The sequence below is a fragment of the Camelus dromedarius genome, chromosome 5 (genome assembly GCF_036321535.1).
Source record: "Camelus dromedarius isolate mCamDro1 chromosome 5, mCamDro1.pat, whole genome shotgun sequence".
In the NCBI taxonomy this organism is placed as follows: domain Eukaryota; kingdom Metazoa; phylum Chordata; class Mammalia; order Artiodactyla; family Camelidae; genus Camelus; species Camelus dromedarius.
Genome location: NC_087440.1, coordinates 22,845,326 through 22,862,430, shown reverse-complemented (window position 1 = coordinate 22,862,430; position 17,105 = coordinate 22,845,326). Strand labels below are relative to the sequence as shown.

The 17,105-nt window shown below is 34.6% G+C and overlaps 1 protein-coding gene across 1 annotated transcript in view; it reads left to right on the top strand.

Annotated features, from left to right (window-relative positions):
* The window catches only part of BUB1B (BUB1 mitotic checkpoint serine/threonine kinase B), a 43,718-nt gene that overhangs the window by 10,399 nt on the left and 16,214 nt on the right, over positions 1-17,105 (top strand). Inside the window, exons 5-14 of the mRNA XM_010989328.3 lie at positions 387-583; positions 7,226-7,395; positions 8,466-8,677; positions 8,852-8,943; positions 10,162-10,391; positions 14,095-14,207; positions 14,738-14,853; positions 15,430-15,479; positions 16,595-16,655; positions 16,783-16,888. Coding sequence (XP_010987630.2) covers positions 387-583; positions 7,226-7,395; positions 8,466-8,677; positions 8,852-8,943; positions 10,162-10,391; positions 14,095-14,207; positions 14,738-14,853; positions 15,430-15,479; positions 16,595-16,655; positions 16,783-16,888 — 1,347 coding nt within the window. The remainder of the gene's footprint in view (positions 1-386; positions 584-7,225; positions 7,396-8,465; positions 8,678-8,851; positions 8,944-10,161; positions 10,392-14,094; positions 14,208-14,737; positions 14,854-15,429; positions 15,480-16,594; positions 16,656-16,782; positions 16,889-17,105) is intronic.

Below are 17,105 nucleotides of genomic sequence, written 5' to 3'. Positions count from 1 at the left end.
AAGTTTGGAAAAACTCCTGTTTTGCCTGTACCCCTGCAATCTTATAGTCTTCTATGTCTTTGCATATGCTATTTTCTCTGTCTAAAATGCCCTTTCTTTCCCATTCTCTACCTTAAATAAGTGTATTCCTCCTTAAGAGACATACTTCAGATGTCACACTTTCTTGAAGTCTTTCCCCCCATCTCTTTTTCTTACAAATCGATCTTTTACTTTCGTCTGCATTTTAGGTCTTTCCAATATATTCTTTATAATGTTGTATTATAATCAGTGTATTTTTTTCAATGCAGAAACTAAATACAGTATCTCCACTGATTGTTTGGCACATAATAGATACTCAGTAAGTCAAGAGAAATTGGTTAACTGTTAATGCTTTCAATTTGTTACAGGGGCATTTATGCAATGAACCTTTGGATATGTACAGTTATTTACATAACCAAGGAATTGGCATTTTACTTGCTCAATTCTATATCTCATGGGCTGAAGAATATGAAGCTAGAGAAAACTTTAAGAAAGCAGATATGATATTCCAGGAAGGGATTCAACAGAAAGCTGAACCACTGGAAAGACTGCAGTCCCAGCACCGGTAAACTGCTTCTCTGGAGCTTAACTCTTTAAAACTAATAAGAGATATAAACAGTCATTTTGCTTCTGAATAAAGTGCTCCCCAGGGATTAGCAAGTTAACTTAGTTACTATTCAATTTTTAAAAAGACATATTTAAATATTTTCTACTGTGGTAAAATCTACTCTTTGGTGTACAGTTCTATAAGTTTTCCCAAGTAAACAGAGACATGTAACCGTTACCATGATCGAGATACAGAATAGTTTCATCACTCCATAGAATTCCCCCATGATATATCCCTTTGTAGTCAACAACTACTCACAATCCCAACCCCTGGCAACCACTGATTAACTCTCCAGCCTTGTAGTTTTCCTTTTCCAAAATGTCATATAAATGGAATCATACAGTGTATAGTCTGGCTGCTTTCATGTAGCCTAATGCATCTGAGTTCTAAGAGTTCTTTATATAAGTCTTTTGTCAGCTAAGTGATTTGTAAATCTTTTCTCCCAGCTTAAGACTGAGAGTGTATTTTATAGAACAAAAGTTTTTAATTTTGAAGAAGTTTAACATAAATTATTTCTTGAATGGATCGTGCTTTTGGTATATCTGAGAATTCTGTCTAGCTGAGGGTCACAGAGATTTTCTCCTGTATTTTCATGCTGAAATTTTAGTTTTACTTTTTACATTTAAATCTGTGATCAATTTTGAGTTAATTTTTATGGAAGTTATCAGGCCTTTTTTTTTTTTTTTGCATGTGAACCTCGGTTTATTCTTGTGCCATTTTATTAAAAAGACTTTCTCCGTTAAATTACCTTTGCATCTTTGTCAAAAATCAGGTGATCATATTTGTGTAGATTTCTTTCTGTTACTGAGTGAAACTGATTTGTTCTGTTGATCTATGTGTCTATCATCGCTGTATATCACACTGTCTAGATTGTAGTTTTATAATATGGAAATCAGGTAATATGAATCCTCTAACTTTGTTCTTTTTAACTCTTCTAGTTCTTTTGACTTTATAGATTCTAGAACCAGCTTTCTGGGATTTTGATTAGTATTGTACATGAACAAGATATGGTTCTCCATTTATTTAGATCTTTGATTTCTTTGAGTGGGCTTTGGTATTTTTTATCTTTCAAGGAATTGGTCTATTTCATCTAAGTTGATGAGTCTATGGGTGTAGAATTGTTCATAGTATTCTCTTATTATCATTTTAATGTCTGTAGATTATGTAGTGAACTCCCTTCTTTCATTTTTGATACTGATAATCCTCACATTGGTCTTCTCTTTTTTCTCTGTCAGTCTGAGTAGAAGTTTATTGATTTCTGTTGATCTTTTTAAAGAATCAGCTTTTGGTTTCATTGATTTTTCTCTTAATTGATTTTCTGCTCTTAATTTTACTAACTTCTGCTCTTTATTATTTCCTTTTTTGTGCTTGCTTTGGCTTTAACTTGCCCTTATTTTCTAATTTAAGGTGGCATTTGTAGCACTGATTTCTAGAACTTTCTTTTCTAATAGAAGAAATTTCTGTCTAACCACTGCTTTAGCTGTACCCCACAAATTTTGATATAATACTGTATTTTCATTTTCACTCAGTTCAAAATATTTCCTAATTTTCCGTATATCTTTTGATCCATGGGTTATATAGAAGTGTATTATTTAATTAGGAAGCATTTGGAGATTTTTCAGATATCCCTGTTACTGATTCCTAGTTTAATTCCATTGTAGTTAGAGATCATAATTTGTATGGTTTCAATTCTTTTGTGTTTATTAAGTTTCATTTTATGGTCCCAAGTATGGTCTATCATGGTGAATGTTTTATGTATACATGAAAAAAATATGTGTTTTCTGCTGTTTTGGAATGAAATGTTCTGTAAGTGTCATTTAAGTCAAGTTGATTGGTAGTCTGTTCTGATCTTCTATATCCTTGCTGATTTTCTGTCTACTTGTTCTATCAGTTATTGAGAGTGGAATTTTGAAGTCTCTTTTATGGAAAATTTATATTTTTCTTTTTTTAGCTCATAGTAAGTCTTGCTACATATATTTTGAAGTTCTGTTGTTCGGTGCGTACACATTTAGAATTCATCCCTTTATCATTATATAGTGTTCATCTTTATCCCTGGTCATACTTGTCCCAAGGTCAGCTTGATCTGATATTAACACAGCCACTCCAGCTTTCTCTAGTTTGCATGAATATCTTTTTCCTTTCTTTACTTTTTTTTTTTTATATGAGTTTTAGAGTTGTGCAACCATAGCCACAATCTAATTTTACAACATTTTTAACACTCCAAAATGGATCCCATGCTCATTAGTAGTCCCTCCTCATACCCACCCACCCCAGTTCTAGGCAATCACTAATCTGCTTTCTTTCTCTGGATTTGCCTATTCTGGACATGGCATATAAATTGAATCCCACTTTATGTGGTCTTTTGTGACTGGCTTCTTTCACTTAACATGTTTTCAAGATTCATCGTTAGGTAAACATAGTTGTGGCATATATCAGTATTTCATTCCTTTTTAAATTTTTTTGTTTGGTTGTTTGTTTTGGGGGGACATTAGGTCTATTTATTTATTTATTATTAGTTTTGGGTTTTTTTAATGAAGGTACTAGGGATTGAACCCAGGACCTCATGCATGCTAAGCATGTGCTCTACCATTTGAGCTATACCCTCCCCCTGCCTCATTCCTTTTTGTTGCTGAATAATATGCCATTCTATGGATATAATACCACATTTTCTTTATCCGTTCTATGGATGTACCACATTTTGTTTATCCATTCGTCATTTAATGGGCATTTAGGTTGTTTTCATTTTTTGGCAATTATGAAATAATATTGCTACAAACATTCATATTACAGGTTTTTGTGGGTTTCTTTTCACTTTTTTTTTAACGAAGGGTATTCTCTTTTTATTGTACATAGTTGATGTACAATGTTATAAAAGTTACAGGTGTGCAATATAGTGATTCATAATTTTTTAAAGTTACACTCCATTTATAGTTATCATAAAATATTGGCTGTATTCCCTGTGTTGTACAATATATTCTTGTAGCTTATTTTATACCTAGTAGTTTGTACCTTTTAATCCCCTACTCTTATATTGCCCCTCCCCTCTTCCCTCTTTCTGCTGGTAACCACTAATTTGTTCTCTATATCTGTGAGTCTGCTTCTTTTTTGTTAGGTTCACTAGTTTGTTGTGGTTTTTTTTTTTTTAGATTCCACATATAAGTGATATACAGTATTTGTCTTTCTCTGCTAACTTATTTCACTTAGGATAATCCCCTCCAAGTCCATCCATGTTGCTGCAAATGGCAGGATTTCTTTTTCTCATGGCTGAGTAGTATTCCACTTTATATATCTATACCACATCTTTATCCATTCATCTACTGATGGACACTTAGGTTACTTCTATATCTTGGCAATTGTAAAAAATGCTGCTATGAACACTGGGGTGCATGTATCTTTTCAGATTAGTGTTTTTGGTTTTTTTTTTTTCAGTTATATACACAAGAATAGAATTGCAGGGTCATATGGTAGTTCTATTTTTAGTTTTCTGAGAAACTTCCCTACTGTTTTTCTACAGTGGCTGCACCAACTTACATTTCTACCAATAGAGTACAAGGTTTCCCTTTTATCCACATCCTCGCCAACATTTGTTATTTGTGGTCTTTTTGATGATAGCCATTCTGACAGGTGTGAGGTGATATCTCATTGTGGTTTTGATTTGCATTTCCCTGATGATTAGTGATACTGAGCATCTTTTCATGTGCCTGTTAGCCATCTGCATTTCCTCTTTGGAAAAATATCTATTCAAGTCTTCTGTCCATTTTTTAAGAAGATTGCTCCTTTCACTTTTAACCTGTCAATGTCTGTACATTTAAAGTGTTTTTATACACAGCAAAGAGTTGGATGTTGTGTTTCTCTCAACTTTCACAATATATTTTATATGGCCTATTTAGAACATTTTAATAGAATTATCAATTTTGTGGGATTTAGAGCTATTATTTTATTATTTGTTTTCAGTTTATTCTCTTATCTTTTGTTCATCTGTTGCCCCTTTCCTGCCTTCTTTTGGATTATTTGAATATACTTATAGTATTTCATTTTGTTTTATTAGCTTTTTTTTTTTAAGTGGTTGCTCTAGGGTATGTAATACATATATCTAACCTTTCACAGTCTACTTAGAGTTAATATTTTACCACTTCGAGTAAAACATAGAAACTTTATAACCATGTATGTTCTTTATCTTCCCTACTTTTTTGGTATACTGGTCACATGTATTACATTTACATACGTTGAAAACCCCATCAGACAATGTTATAGTTTTTGCTTTTAACAGCCATACCTAGTTTAAAGAACTTAGGAGAAAAAAAATAGTCTTTTGTATTTACCATTTCTGTTCTTTATTTCTGAAGTTCCAATTTCTCCTCTGATATTTCCCCTCAGCCAGAAGAGGGTTTTTTAAGCCATTCAGTTAGAGTGAGTCTTTTGCCAATAAATTCTCTTAGTTTTTCTTCATCTTCATTCCTGAAGGATATTTCACTGGATGTAGAATTCTGGGTCAAAAGTTCTTTTCTTTGAGCATGTTAAAGATGTTCCACTGTCTTCTGGATTCCATGATTTTTGATGGGAAATCTACAGTCGTTTGGATGGTTCCTCCCCTCTTATGTAATGTGTTGATTTTCTCTGGGCAAGTTTAAGATTTCTTTTCTTTAACATTGCTTTTCAGCAGTTTCATTGTGATGAGTCTAGGTGTGATTACCTTTGCATTTAATCCATTTGGGATTTACTGGGCATTTTATATTTGTAAATACATGACTTTCACAAAATTTGAGAAGTTTTCAGCCATTATTTTTAAAATACTTTTCTATTCCTGTATCTTTTTCTTCTGGGACTTCAGTTACACATATGTTAGACTTTTTGATATTATTCTACAGATCCCTAAAGCTCTGTTCATTTAAAATAATTTTTTACTCTTTATTCTTTCTGTTCTTAAGGGTTGCCAACTTTTATCGATTTGTCTTCAGGTTCATTTACTCTTTCCTCATCCATCTCCATTCTGATATGGAGTGTATCCAGTAAGTTTTTTATTTTAAATATTGTATTTTTCAGGTCTAAAATTTCCATTTGATTCTTTTTTATAGTTTCTATGTGTGCTGAGAACTTCTATCTTTCCATTCATTTCAAATACTTTTACCTTTATCTCATGGAGCATCATTATAGTAGCTACTTTAAATCTCTGTCTGAAAATTCTAATGCTTGGGTCATTTATGCTTGTATCTATTGATTTTTTTTTCCTGTGAGAATTAGTCACATTTTCCTGGTTCTTTGCATGTCAGGTAATTTTGGATTATTTCCTGGATATTTATCCTGTTATTATTAGACTCTGGGTCCTGTTGGTTGATGTCCCCTGGAGAATGTTGATGTTTTTGTCTTATTACTAAGCAACCAACCTTTAGATATCATAATTTCCTTTTCATCTTATATGGGTATTGATTCCAGTGATAGTTCAGTTTTCAAAACCTTTGGGTCTATCCTATGTGTCTCTTGCTCTGGGGTTAATCTAGGACTTGGATGGTGGTTTATATTATAGTTCAGTTTTCAGACCCTTTTCTGTGCAGCTTTGGGTCTGCCCTGTGTATGCATAGCTCAGGAGTGAGTCCACTGCTTGTGTCAGTTCATATACAGAATTAGGAGATTCCCTTCTTCAGCTTATCCTCTTCAGTATTTCTCCCATAATCATTGGCCCTCAGAGTCCCCTTGTCCCAGTCCTCTGGCCAGAAAGATGCAGTTTCTGTAGGAGTTTTAGCTTTCCATACCACCAGTGTAACAGTTTAAAACTGTGAGGGAAAGAGAAGAAGGGAAAAAAAACAGGAAACAAACCTGCGTGGGTTGTCTTCAAGTTTGACTCCTCTCCACAGTCTACTTGCTTTTGTTTACTTTTCAGAGGGCTCGGTTGCTTTTTTGTATTTTGTCTAGAGTTTTAAATTCTAATTAGAGAGAGGCTATCGTGGGCTTATTCCATCTTGGCCAGCATTTGCCATTTATTCAGTTTTTTACCCTTTTGATAATACTTAAACTTTGGCAGAAGCACAGGAAGTTGTCTTAAAACTTCTGCCAGCTTCGCTAAAGTAATATGTCATGTTGGATGTAACTTCATTTCATACGATTCAGAAAAAATAGTGGGGTGGTGGGGAGGGTGGAGATTCTGTGTAGAGAGAAAAAGAGACATACAAACAGTGATAAAATAGATGTGGCAAGATGTTAACAATTTGTGAATCTAGGTAAAGGGTATATAGGTGCTCATTTACTCTTTCAACTATTTTGTAAGTTTAAAAAGGTGATGGGAAACTCTGATCTTAATAAATTCTATAATCTTAATCTTAATCACCCTGATCTGATCCTGAGATCAACCTACTGGTACTCTTCAGAGTATTTTTAATTGGTCAAATTTGGGCATATACAGGGGGAGCTAAATCATTCTAGCCAAAACCTTCTCTAATTTCAGCGTGGCTTTCTTTATTCTTGAGAGAATAAACACTTTCCTTTGGTTATTTTTGTATATTTGTTCCCCTATCCTACTCTTCTCCCTTGCTTCAACAAATTAGAAATTTTGAATCTGGTGAGTAGTGGTCATCTCACCAAGTGTTAATTGTCCATTCTCTTTAGACAATTCCAAGCTCGAGTGTCTCGGCAAACTCTGTTGGCACTTGAGAAAGATGAGGAGGAGGAAGTTTTTGTATCTTCTGTACCACAACGAAGCACACTGGCTGAACTAAAAAGCAAAGGGAAAAAGACAGCAAGAGCTCCAATCAGCCGTGTAGGAGGTGCTCTCAAGGGTAAGTTTAAGTGTTATTATTGGAAGCTGTTAGTCTTGGGTGGTAGGCAAATTATGTAAGGAGATCATGTATAAACATATATATGTGGGCACTGTCCTAGTGTTCTGAGTCCTAGGCAGCAAAAAAGGAGAGCTGAGATCATGGTATGCAGTAAAACCAAAACATATCAGCATTTTGTGTCTTAAGAAAAATCCAATACGTAGGAAGCATCTAGAGTTTGAGTTGTGAGTTGAAAGAAGATGTGCAATAATACAGCAAGTATTATCAAAGTAAAGCTTACATGTACCAAAGCCTCAAAGAATGTATTAATTTGCTCTTCAGCTTTTTGGGGCCAGAAATTAGGCTCTCTTTATATACCTAAAGATGATCAGCAATAAGCGTTTCTTCAAATATACAATTTTTTAGGGAAATTTTAGGATCACAGCAAAATTGAGCAGAAGGTACAGACAGCAATAAGCTTTTAACCAAATTTATAGCGGTTAGATGTGTCAACCAGATTTTTAAAAATTCTCTTATCCCACTCCTGGCATCAACTTTTAATGCTCAGAATGTTTCTTAGAGATCCTAGAGTTTGGGCAAAGGGAGTATTGTCCTAAAGAATATTTCATCTAGATCATGATTAAGCTGGATTCTAATTAGCAGCCCCACAACAGAGAATACCACTAATAAATTGGCTGACTTGTTTTTTCTAGATTCAGTACTTTTCAGCTGATTTCCACTGAGAGAAAATTTTAAACTGAAAAACAAAGATTAAGATTAGGTTAGTCTCTGATAAAATTAGACACTATTAGAATGATGACTGAAGGAAGATGTAGAATTTGTTTTTTGGATATCTATGAGTAAACATTATAGATGAGGGAAAGGAGGAAGGGTATGAGTAACAAATACAGAATGGATTTAAAAATTACTAACTTGATACATTTAAGTTTTTTAAAATTATTATTTAAAAAATATGCATCTATGGTATTAGAAATAATCTCCTTGATTTGAGAAAGAATTAGGTATACTTTATTGGGCATCTAAATTGATAATTAAAGGTTTTACATGAAGTTTTAATAATTTTCTCTTAGCTCTAAGCCAGAACAGAGGACTCCAAAATCCAGTTCCTCAACAGATGCAAAGTAATTCTAGAATTACTGTTTTTGATGAAAATGCTGATGAGGCTTCCAGAGCGGAGTCTAAGCCTACAGTCCAGCCATGGACAGCACCCCCTGTGCCCAGGGCCAAAGAGAATGAGCTGCAAGCCGGCCCTTGGAACACAAGCAGGCCTTTGGAGTACAGGGTAAGGACTCTTAGATCCAGTGCATTAGATTCGACATAACAACAACTTCAAACTTAGAGTAGAGGAGTATTTTTAGCATCTCTTTTAATTCCTGTTGAATAATTAGGCATGGTCTGCATATGTTGTGTCAGAATGTAAAACTATGGTAATTTTAGTTTTCTTCTTTATCGCCAGCCTCGTGGTAGTACAGCTTCTATGACAGCTGTTCCCTCTGTGCTTCCCAGTTTTACTCCATATGTGGAAGAGACTGCACAACAGCCAGTTATGTGAGTTTGGTTTCCAGATATTTTGAGGTGGGAATTATTAAGAGTGATCAGGAGCACCTATCTTAGTTCCCAAAGGCATTTTCTCCTTTGTGGGGATGAAAGTAACCAGACAAAGTTTTGTTTCCTTTATGTCTATATTTTTTGGAGTATGTTAGGGCTAAAAGACCATTTGGTAATATTCTTATTAAGGAATAAACTTAATGGGTTTATATTTACATTATTGTAGTCAAAAGTAGTCACTGTGATTTAAGTGAGGTGTTCTACCTTTGTTATTGACAGTAATTAGAAATAATGGCAGTTTTTCCTCTTAACTTCTTTTTTCTTTCTGGATGTCTTTTTTGTTTTCTTCCTAACCCTTGGGATTTCTGTTTATAAGAAAAAGTATGATCTGTGATGATTAGATATCAGGCAGTCCAAGGTTTAGTCTAATATGTAATATTGTGAGGTTCTAATACTAGGTCGTGTCCCATTGCAAGAGTTTCCTCAAAACTAATCTATAACCCCTTGCTATATGCTAGGTATGATGTTTATGCAGGTTATTCATAGATGTCCTTTATCAGTTGAGCAAGTTGAGGAAGCCTTTTAAGTATGTAGATGCTTGGAGCATTAAAAGTTTGGATTCAGTGTACCTGAGGTAAGGACCAGGTATCTTCAGTTGTAAAAAGTTACATAAGGAAATAAATATATAAGTGATATGTAAGTGATTCTGAGCCACAGCCAGGATTGAGAACATCTGCCCTATCCTGGTTGAGGCACTATATTTCATTCTTTTCAAACCTACATTACCATTCTTATTCTTCCCCTTCAGCTGAGAAACTGGAATTTCACATCATCAGTTCCCCAAATGCTGTATTCCTAACTAATTTTGGGGGATGCTTAAGAGTGGAAAATGGGCTTTATTGCATAGGTTAATTTCATTTTGTACACTGGGTTTGATTAAGATATGGTATTTAGCTTTATTTTTACCTGTAAATAAGCTATTTGATAACACTAACTTATAGCTAATTTCCTTCCTCATCATAGTAGTGCTCAGAACATAACAGTTGATGGATCATGTAAATTATTTTTAACCTCTATTCTCAATCTTACTTGTTTTTGTTTTTGAAATCTATTACATATAGTCCCTGTACTTATATTGTTCCTTTGTTTTGTCAAAGCATGTAAGAAATAACTCATTTGATCTACTATGGTGAATAATCATTATCTTGCTTCTTTTAGGACACCATGTAAAATTGAACCCAGTATAAACCATGTTCTAAGCACAAGAAAGCCTGGGAAGGAAGAAGGTGATCTCCTGCAAAGAGTTCAGAGCCATCAGCAAGAGTCTGAGGAGAAGAAAGAGAAGATGATGTACTGTAAGGAGAAGATTTATGCAGGAGTTGGGGAGTTCTCTTTTGAAGAGATCCGGGCTGAGGTTTTCCGGAAGAAATTAAAAGAGCGAAGGGAAGGTATGTGTATTGATCTAGTTCAAGTTTGTAAAAATAACTTAGGTGTAGGAAGGTTGATTTGATATGTTAAGTCTGAGGAAAATTGCCCCATTGTGTGTACCTTTATGTGATGCTTCTATGGTTTCTGTGTTTCTCTTTAAGTTGAACTTCTTTTGCTGCTTTCCATGAAACCCCTGGGGAAAAACACTAAGCAACTAAATTTGTGTTCAAAAGTAAAGGAGGAGAAGCTCTGAACTGCACAAACAATTCATATTTCCCTGCAATAGGCAGATAGCGATAATCCCTGACGTGCATGTACATGCCGTGCCTTTACATTAAGTGCTTTTCCTAATATTTTCTAAATATTTCACTTTGAAAAACTGGAAATTTGGGGAAAATGGGAAATGGTTCTGATTCTGAAGCCTAGAAGTACTTGGGGGCAAGAGGTAGTACAGAACAGGCTTAGAGTAGGAGAGTATAGCATTTACAGCTTAAGGCATTAGAAGATGAGCGAGAGTACAGAAAAGAAGGTAGGGAGTCCAAAAATGAATTTCATCCATTTAGACATTTTTACTAGGATCTATACCAAGAAAGAAGAAATAAATGTTTGAGTTTTGCATTTTTTTTTTAAATCATACGCATCCAGAATAACCTACAATTGTAGCTGAGCTCACTTAACAGGATATGGCATTCATAGGGCTAACTTGGAAACTTAACCATCACTCATAATTTATTTGAGAAAAAAATTATTTCAGAGTTCCAGGTGACAAGTTAGAAGCAAACCTCTGTAAAGCAGACTGTTAGTAAGTTTGGAATTGCCTTCATTTGTTACATCAGCTAGTGCCTTCCAAGCCTGACAAAAGTACTCTGGGCTCAAATAATACGTTGAAAAATGGAATCTCTCTGTGTAGGTAGGAGACAGGGAATGGTTAAAGAGCAAGGAGCTAGTTTAATAAAACTTTTTAAAAAGTAGGAATGACCCCAGCAAAGAAGCAGGCTGGTAAGATGGCTCATTATGGGCTAGAAAAGGAACTGGGTACTTAAATAAAAACTACTCTTTCCTAAAGGGAAGGATCTAGCTATACCAGGTCTATAAAAGTAAAATTGTGTGTTTTATTCTCAACTAGCCAAAGAAGGACCTGAGCTAGGGTTAGTTGGGATTTGAGGAGTTAAAAAGAGGTATTGACCTTTGAGGATATTATAATACTCATTTCCTAAGCTTGTCTCTCAATCTAGTTCATGAATGTGTAATTTCCACTATTTATAGCTTATACTCTTATAAATCCTCATGCCCGTGAGAAAGTGGTTTCTTGTTATACTGAAAACTAGCTTCAAAGATGGTTGCTGACTACTTACTCTAAGGCAGATATACGAGAAATGAGAAAGCCACAGGCAGAGCCTAAAGTCAATTTTTTCTTCCCATTGCTACTTCCAGACCATTTTCCCTTTTCTCCTTTAAAAAGCTTCCTTCAGGTTCATGTCTTCCAATTTTTCCCTCCCTCTTGAACCTCTTTAAGTGATCTCACCTCTGACTTTTTAGTCACGTAGTCATTCATTAATTGACCAAGCACCTGGCTCATAGCTTACTTTCTGCCCCTACACCATCCACTATATTGTATTCACCTGGCAAAACCAATCCTGGTCAAATCCAGCTGTCTGCTCACACTCTGTACCTGCATCCAAGTAGTTTAAATGTAGCTAGAGAAAAATGCAACTGTATGTATTGGTCTCAGCTTAAAATTCTTGATCACAAATCTAAAACAAGCATTTACCATTGCCTAAAAGTCTTAACTAGTTTCTTGATAGGTGATTTTTTTCTTTCTGCTAAACAACTAATTTAATTTTCTCTCATATTTTCAAATCTTCTACATCTTTGTCCCTCCTCACATATAATCCTGTTTCTAACTTTATTGAGACTAGAAGGAATATAACGGTAACTCCATTTTCTTCCACCAAATCTGCCATATCTGCAATCTGTACCTATACCTATATACTCTAAAATTCTTTCTGTGAAAGTTAACATCTCTCTGTTCCTATCAAAGGAGTGATTCTTTTTTCTTCCCCCTGCAGCGTTTTCCCTTTTTACTAAACCATTCTCACCAATTTATACATATATACACTAATGTCTCCGTTCTTTAAAGAAGGAAACAGACTCCATCATCCTCATGTTCTTCTCCAGCTACTACCCCATTTTTATACTCCCTTGCACAGCAAAATCTGGGGGGAATTGTAATCTTCTTTAATATCTATTATTTCTTCATGCATCCCTTCTATTCCATTGAAGCAACTCTGATCACAGTCTCCAGAAACTTCCAATGGCTGTTTCTCAGTCCTGATTTTTATTGACCTTTTGGCTTCTTTTGGCAGAGTTGATGAAGTACTACTTTATGAAATGCTTCTCTTGGCTTCTTCTTTGATGTGTATTCCTTCTCAGTTTCCTTTACTGCTATTCTTCTCATTCTTCTTCCTAAGGCCCAGAAGAAAGTCCTGGAATATTCCAGTTATCTTTTCTTTCTACAACTATCTTTAGGTAATAGGTTGAATACTGTTCATAGTCCATGGACTCTCAAATTCATATCCCCACCCCTGGCATTTCACCTGAACTCTAGACTCATAGTTTGTTGCCTGCATCTTTTGGCTATACTAATCCATTGACATTTTTAACGCAACATAGCCAAAAACAGTTATTGATTTCTGTCACAAACCACACCCCAATATGCAAATGTACCACAGGCTTCCCCGTCTCAATAAGAGGCATCACCATGCACCCAGTTGATTCAAGCCAAAAAAAAGAAGTCATCTTTGATCCTTCTTTCCTTACCATTCCCCCACATCTCATGAATAAGCCTATCAATGTTACCACCAAAAATTTTTATATATCTTTAATTTATCACCATTCCCATTATTACCTTATTCCAAACCAGAGTCTTTTAGCTGGACTACTGCAGTTAGACTTTCTGCCCTTATTCTGGCCTTATGACAGTCCATTTTGTTCACAGCAAATTGTCTGTTTTAAAAAGTCAGGTCATGTCACTTAAAATTCTCCAGTGTTTTCTCATTGTCTTAGAATGTGATATAAACTATTTATGCCTACATTATTTGGCCCCTGCCTGCCTCTCCAATCTCGTCTTTTACTTTTCTCCCTCTTACTATGCTACAACCATACTGGCCGTCCTTTGGATCCTTGAACACAATGATCCTGCAATAGGGCATTTGTGCCAACTAGTCCCTTGGCCTAGAATCTTTCCCCAGATCTTTATATGACTGGCCCCTTGTTATCCAACTTACAGCCTTATAAGGTAACTTTCTTAGACGATCTTCCCTGATCACTGGACTTAAGTAGCCCCTGACCTCCATCCCCCTACCAAGTCACACATTGTCATTTCACCTATTTTATTTTTAACACTGATTTTCTTGTTAATTTGTGTATGTCTTTGTCCCCCCTCAAATTGAATGTTAACATCACATGACCAAGGACTTTGTATTATATAATACTAAAATGCTCAAAGTTGTGCTTGGTACATAATAGATACTCTATTTTTTTGTTGTTGACTGAATGAATAAAAGAATAGAAACCTAGACCTCAGGTTGAGGACTTTGCTTCATTTGTGTCATTCTCATCTGTAAAATAGTGTATGTGTTGAGGACATGAGCCCCAAAGACAGTTTTTGACAGAATAAATTGCTATGAGGAGTAATGCCTCAGCCAACTTTACTGTTTCTAGCTGAGCTACTGACCAGTGCAGAGAAGAGAGCAGAAATGCAGAAACAGATTGAAGAGATGGAGAAGAAGCTAAAAGAAATCCAAACTACTCAGCAGGAAAGAGCGGGTGATCAGGTCATTTCTCTTTTTTCAAAACATAAAACTAATGCTTATTGAGACCAATTTAAACAATATAAAAATAAAGAAGGTAAAAGTCCTGCCAGCACCCACTCAGAGTTTCTGGTAGTTTCTTAGCTATTAGTAGCAGCAAAGTTGAGCAGGAAAGTAATTTAACAAGTGACTTCAAATGGAATTTGTGGCATATAAGTGATGCAATTTATTGACTTCTTAGTTATACACTAAATCACTGTACTGTTACTTCTGACTTTAGCTTTTTATTCTAGTCATGAGCCATTAGTATGGGATTCGCTGAAGAAATTCAGTGTGTGTATATGTTTACCACTACTCAGTTGAGTACAACAGTACCTATTTATACTGCAAACATAAATTACTGGGAAGAACTTTTGCAGTACAGACATTTTATATGGCTAATGGATGGCTAGGGGAAGAGTATAGTAAAGTTAGTTTTGGAGCTAAAGCTTGAAAATAGGTAGCATTTTCTGGATAAGAGGAACACATTGATTTTGTTTATTTAATGTAAACAGCAAGAAGAGAAGATGTCTACAAAGGAGATGACCGAACCGCAAATTGCTTCAGAGTCTCAGGAAATACAAGGAATGGCTCTATCCAGTTCTGTTTGCCCATTAAACTCTTGTGGCAGGTATGACCACATTGGTGGAAGGGATGATGCTTATAGGGGGCATTTAGAAGCAGCCTTTGACTCTCCAGTGACTTAAAGTCTCCTTGACTTTTTTAGTATCAAGACATGATTTTTACAAGTCTCTCACAACATAAGCTTTGATGCTGATGAGGGAGGTTTGGATACTGGCTTTTTTCCATGAAAAAACATACATGTTTCTTATAAAAATTATCAAATATAAAAAATTTTGTAAATGATAAAACCACTCATTTCTACCACCAAAAGATGACTACTGTTAACATTGGTATATCTCTCCTTATGTGTTGTTTTGGTTCTGTTTTATAAAAATGAAAGTTTACCATTTTGTAATCTGCTTATACTGTTAATGTAACTTAACATCTGCTATCAAATATATTTCCATAACAATTTTAATGATTGAAGTTTCTATCTTAAAGAATTCGGATTGATGGTACTAGAATATTTTCTCTATCTTAGAGTGAAGATTATATTTAATAAAAAAGCCTCTTGGACTTTTAAGAATTAAATAATTCCTTCTGTGGGTACCAAGCACATTTTTTAAAACAAATTTCTTCACAGGGAAACTTCACTTGCAGAAAATATTTCGCAAGAACAACCTCATTCTAAAAGTGAGTTGTATTTGACAGTCTGATGAAGAACTTGCTGATAACAGATGCATTATATAACAAGTATAAATACTTTTCTTGATTATGGTAAAAGGAGTTGAAAGAAGGCAGAGGGGGACTAAAGTATTACTGTTTCTTGGAATCATGGAATTCAGTTATAAACATATGATTCAAGATAGGTTAGACATTTGAAAGAATATTTTTGTGAAATGACTCATGCTTTAAAATACTTAGTTTAAATGTAAAATTAAATTTATACTAACTGCAAAATCATCTTCCACTCTAAGCTAAGCATATCAGTAGTACCCAACAGCCAAGACTGGAAAGTGGTTTTTTTAGAAGAAAGGAGGGAAAAAAAAGCTTAAAACTAAAGCTGTTTTATATTAAATTTGTTCTCTTTTCAGAAACACGTTAAAAGTGGTAGAAACATAAATATCCACCTATATAAGTAGTTTAAAAAAATTCAGTTGAATCTAATTAAACCTCTAATTCTAACCATCAATTTATAGGAAATGCAAAGCCTGGAAGAGCATGTGAAGTAAAAATATACTTGGCAAAAAATCCAGCATTGTGTAGTAGACAACCCAGTTTCTAAAACAAAAATTTACTAACGAAAAAAAAAGCCCTATAGAATAAAAGCAATTTAAGAGGCATTTCAACTAGTCACAGTGTATGAATTTACTTTACATTCCTAATTCAAACTTTCTAAAAAGTTTTGAGTATAAAATGTGAAACTTCTGACTGGATATCTGATATTTAGAAATCATTAATTCTATAGATGTGATCATATTTTGAGATTATGCTTTTTAAAAAAAGGCTCTCTCTGAGGAACATATACTGAAATATTTACAAATGCAATGTTACGGTATTTTGTATTTGCTTCAAAATAATCCAGAGTTGGGTTAGGTTTGGGGAGTAGTGGTGGGGAATAAAGATAAAACATGTTTAGATAATTGTTATTAAATGATAACTAGTTTTATATATTTGAAATTATTTATTATAAAAGACAAATAGATTGTCTTTCTGCTTTCAAACAATAAAACTGTTAATTGACCTAGTTGTCCTGAAGAGTAGGGCATTTACTCTTAAGAATGTAAATCTAGGCTCTCTTTCTGTAGGTTCCAGCGTACCTTTCTCCATTTTTGACGAGTTTCTTCTTTCAGAAAAGAAGACTATCAGGTTTGAGGTTTTTCTGTTTTGTTTTGACACTTAAAAGTTTTCTCTTATTATAAATGAGTATGAAATGAAGGGTTACTGTTATCTATGTTAAGAGAAAAATTGCTAAATAGAATATATCTTTTTCTAGTCCTTCTGCAGATCCCCCACGGGCTTTAGCCCAACGAAGACCCCTTGCAGTTCTCAAAACTTCAGAAAGCATCACCTCAAATGAGGATGTATCTCCAGATGTTTGTGTAAGGAGCAGTATCCCTGAGTTAATATAAATGAACTATTGGATTGTTTCATTTAATTCTCACAAAGGTTTAGAGTTAAATGAAAATCACTGGCTTGAATTAAGCACCGTTCATTATCAAAGAATGCAAATCAGAACCACAGTGAGATACTACACGCATTCACTAGGATGGTCTTAATCAAAAAGACAGAAAATAACAAGTGTTGGTGAGGATGTGG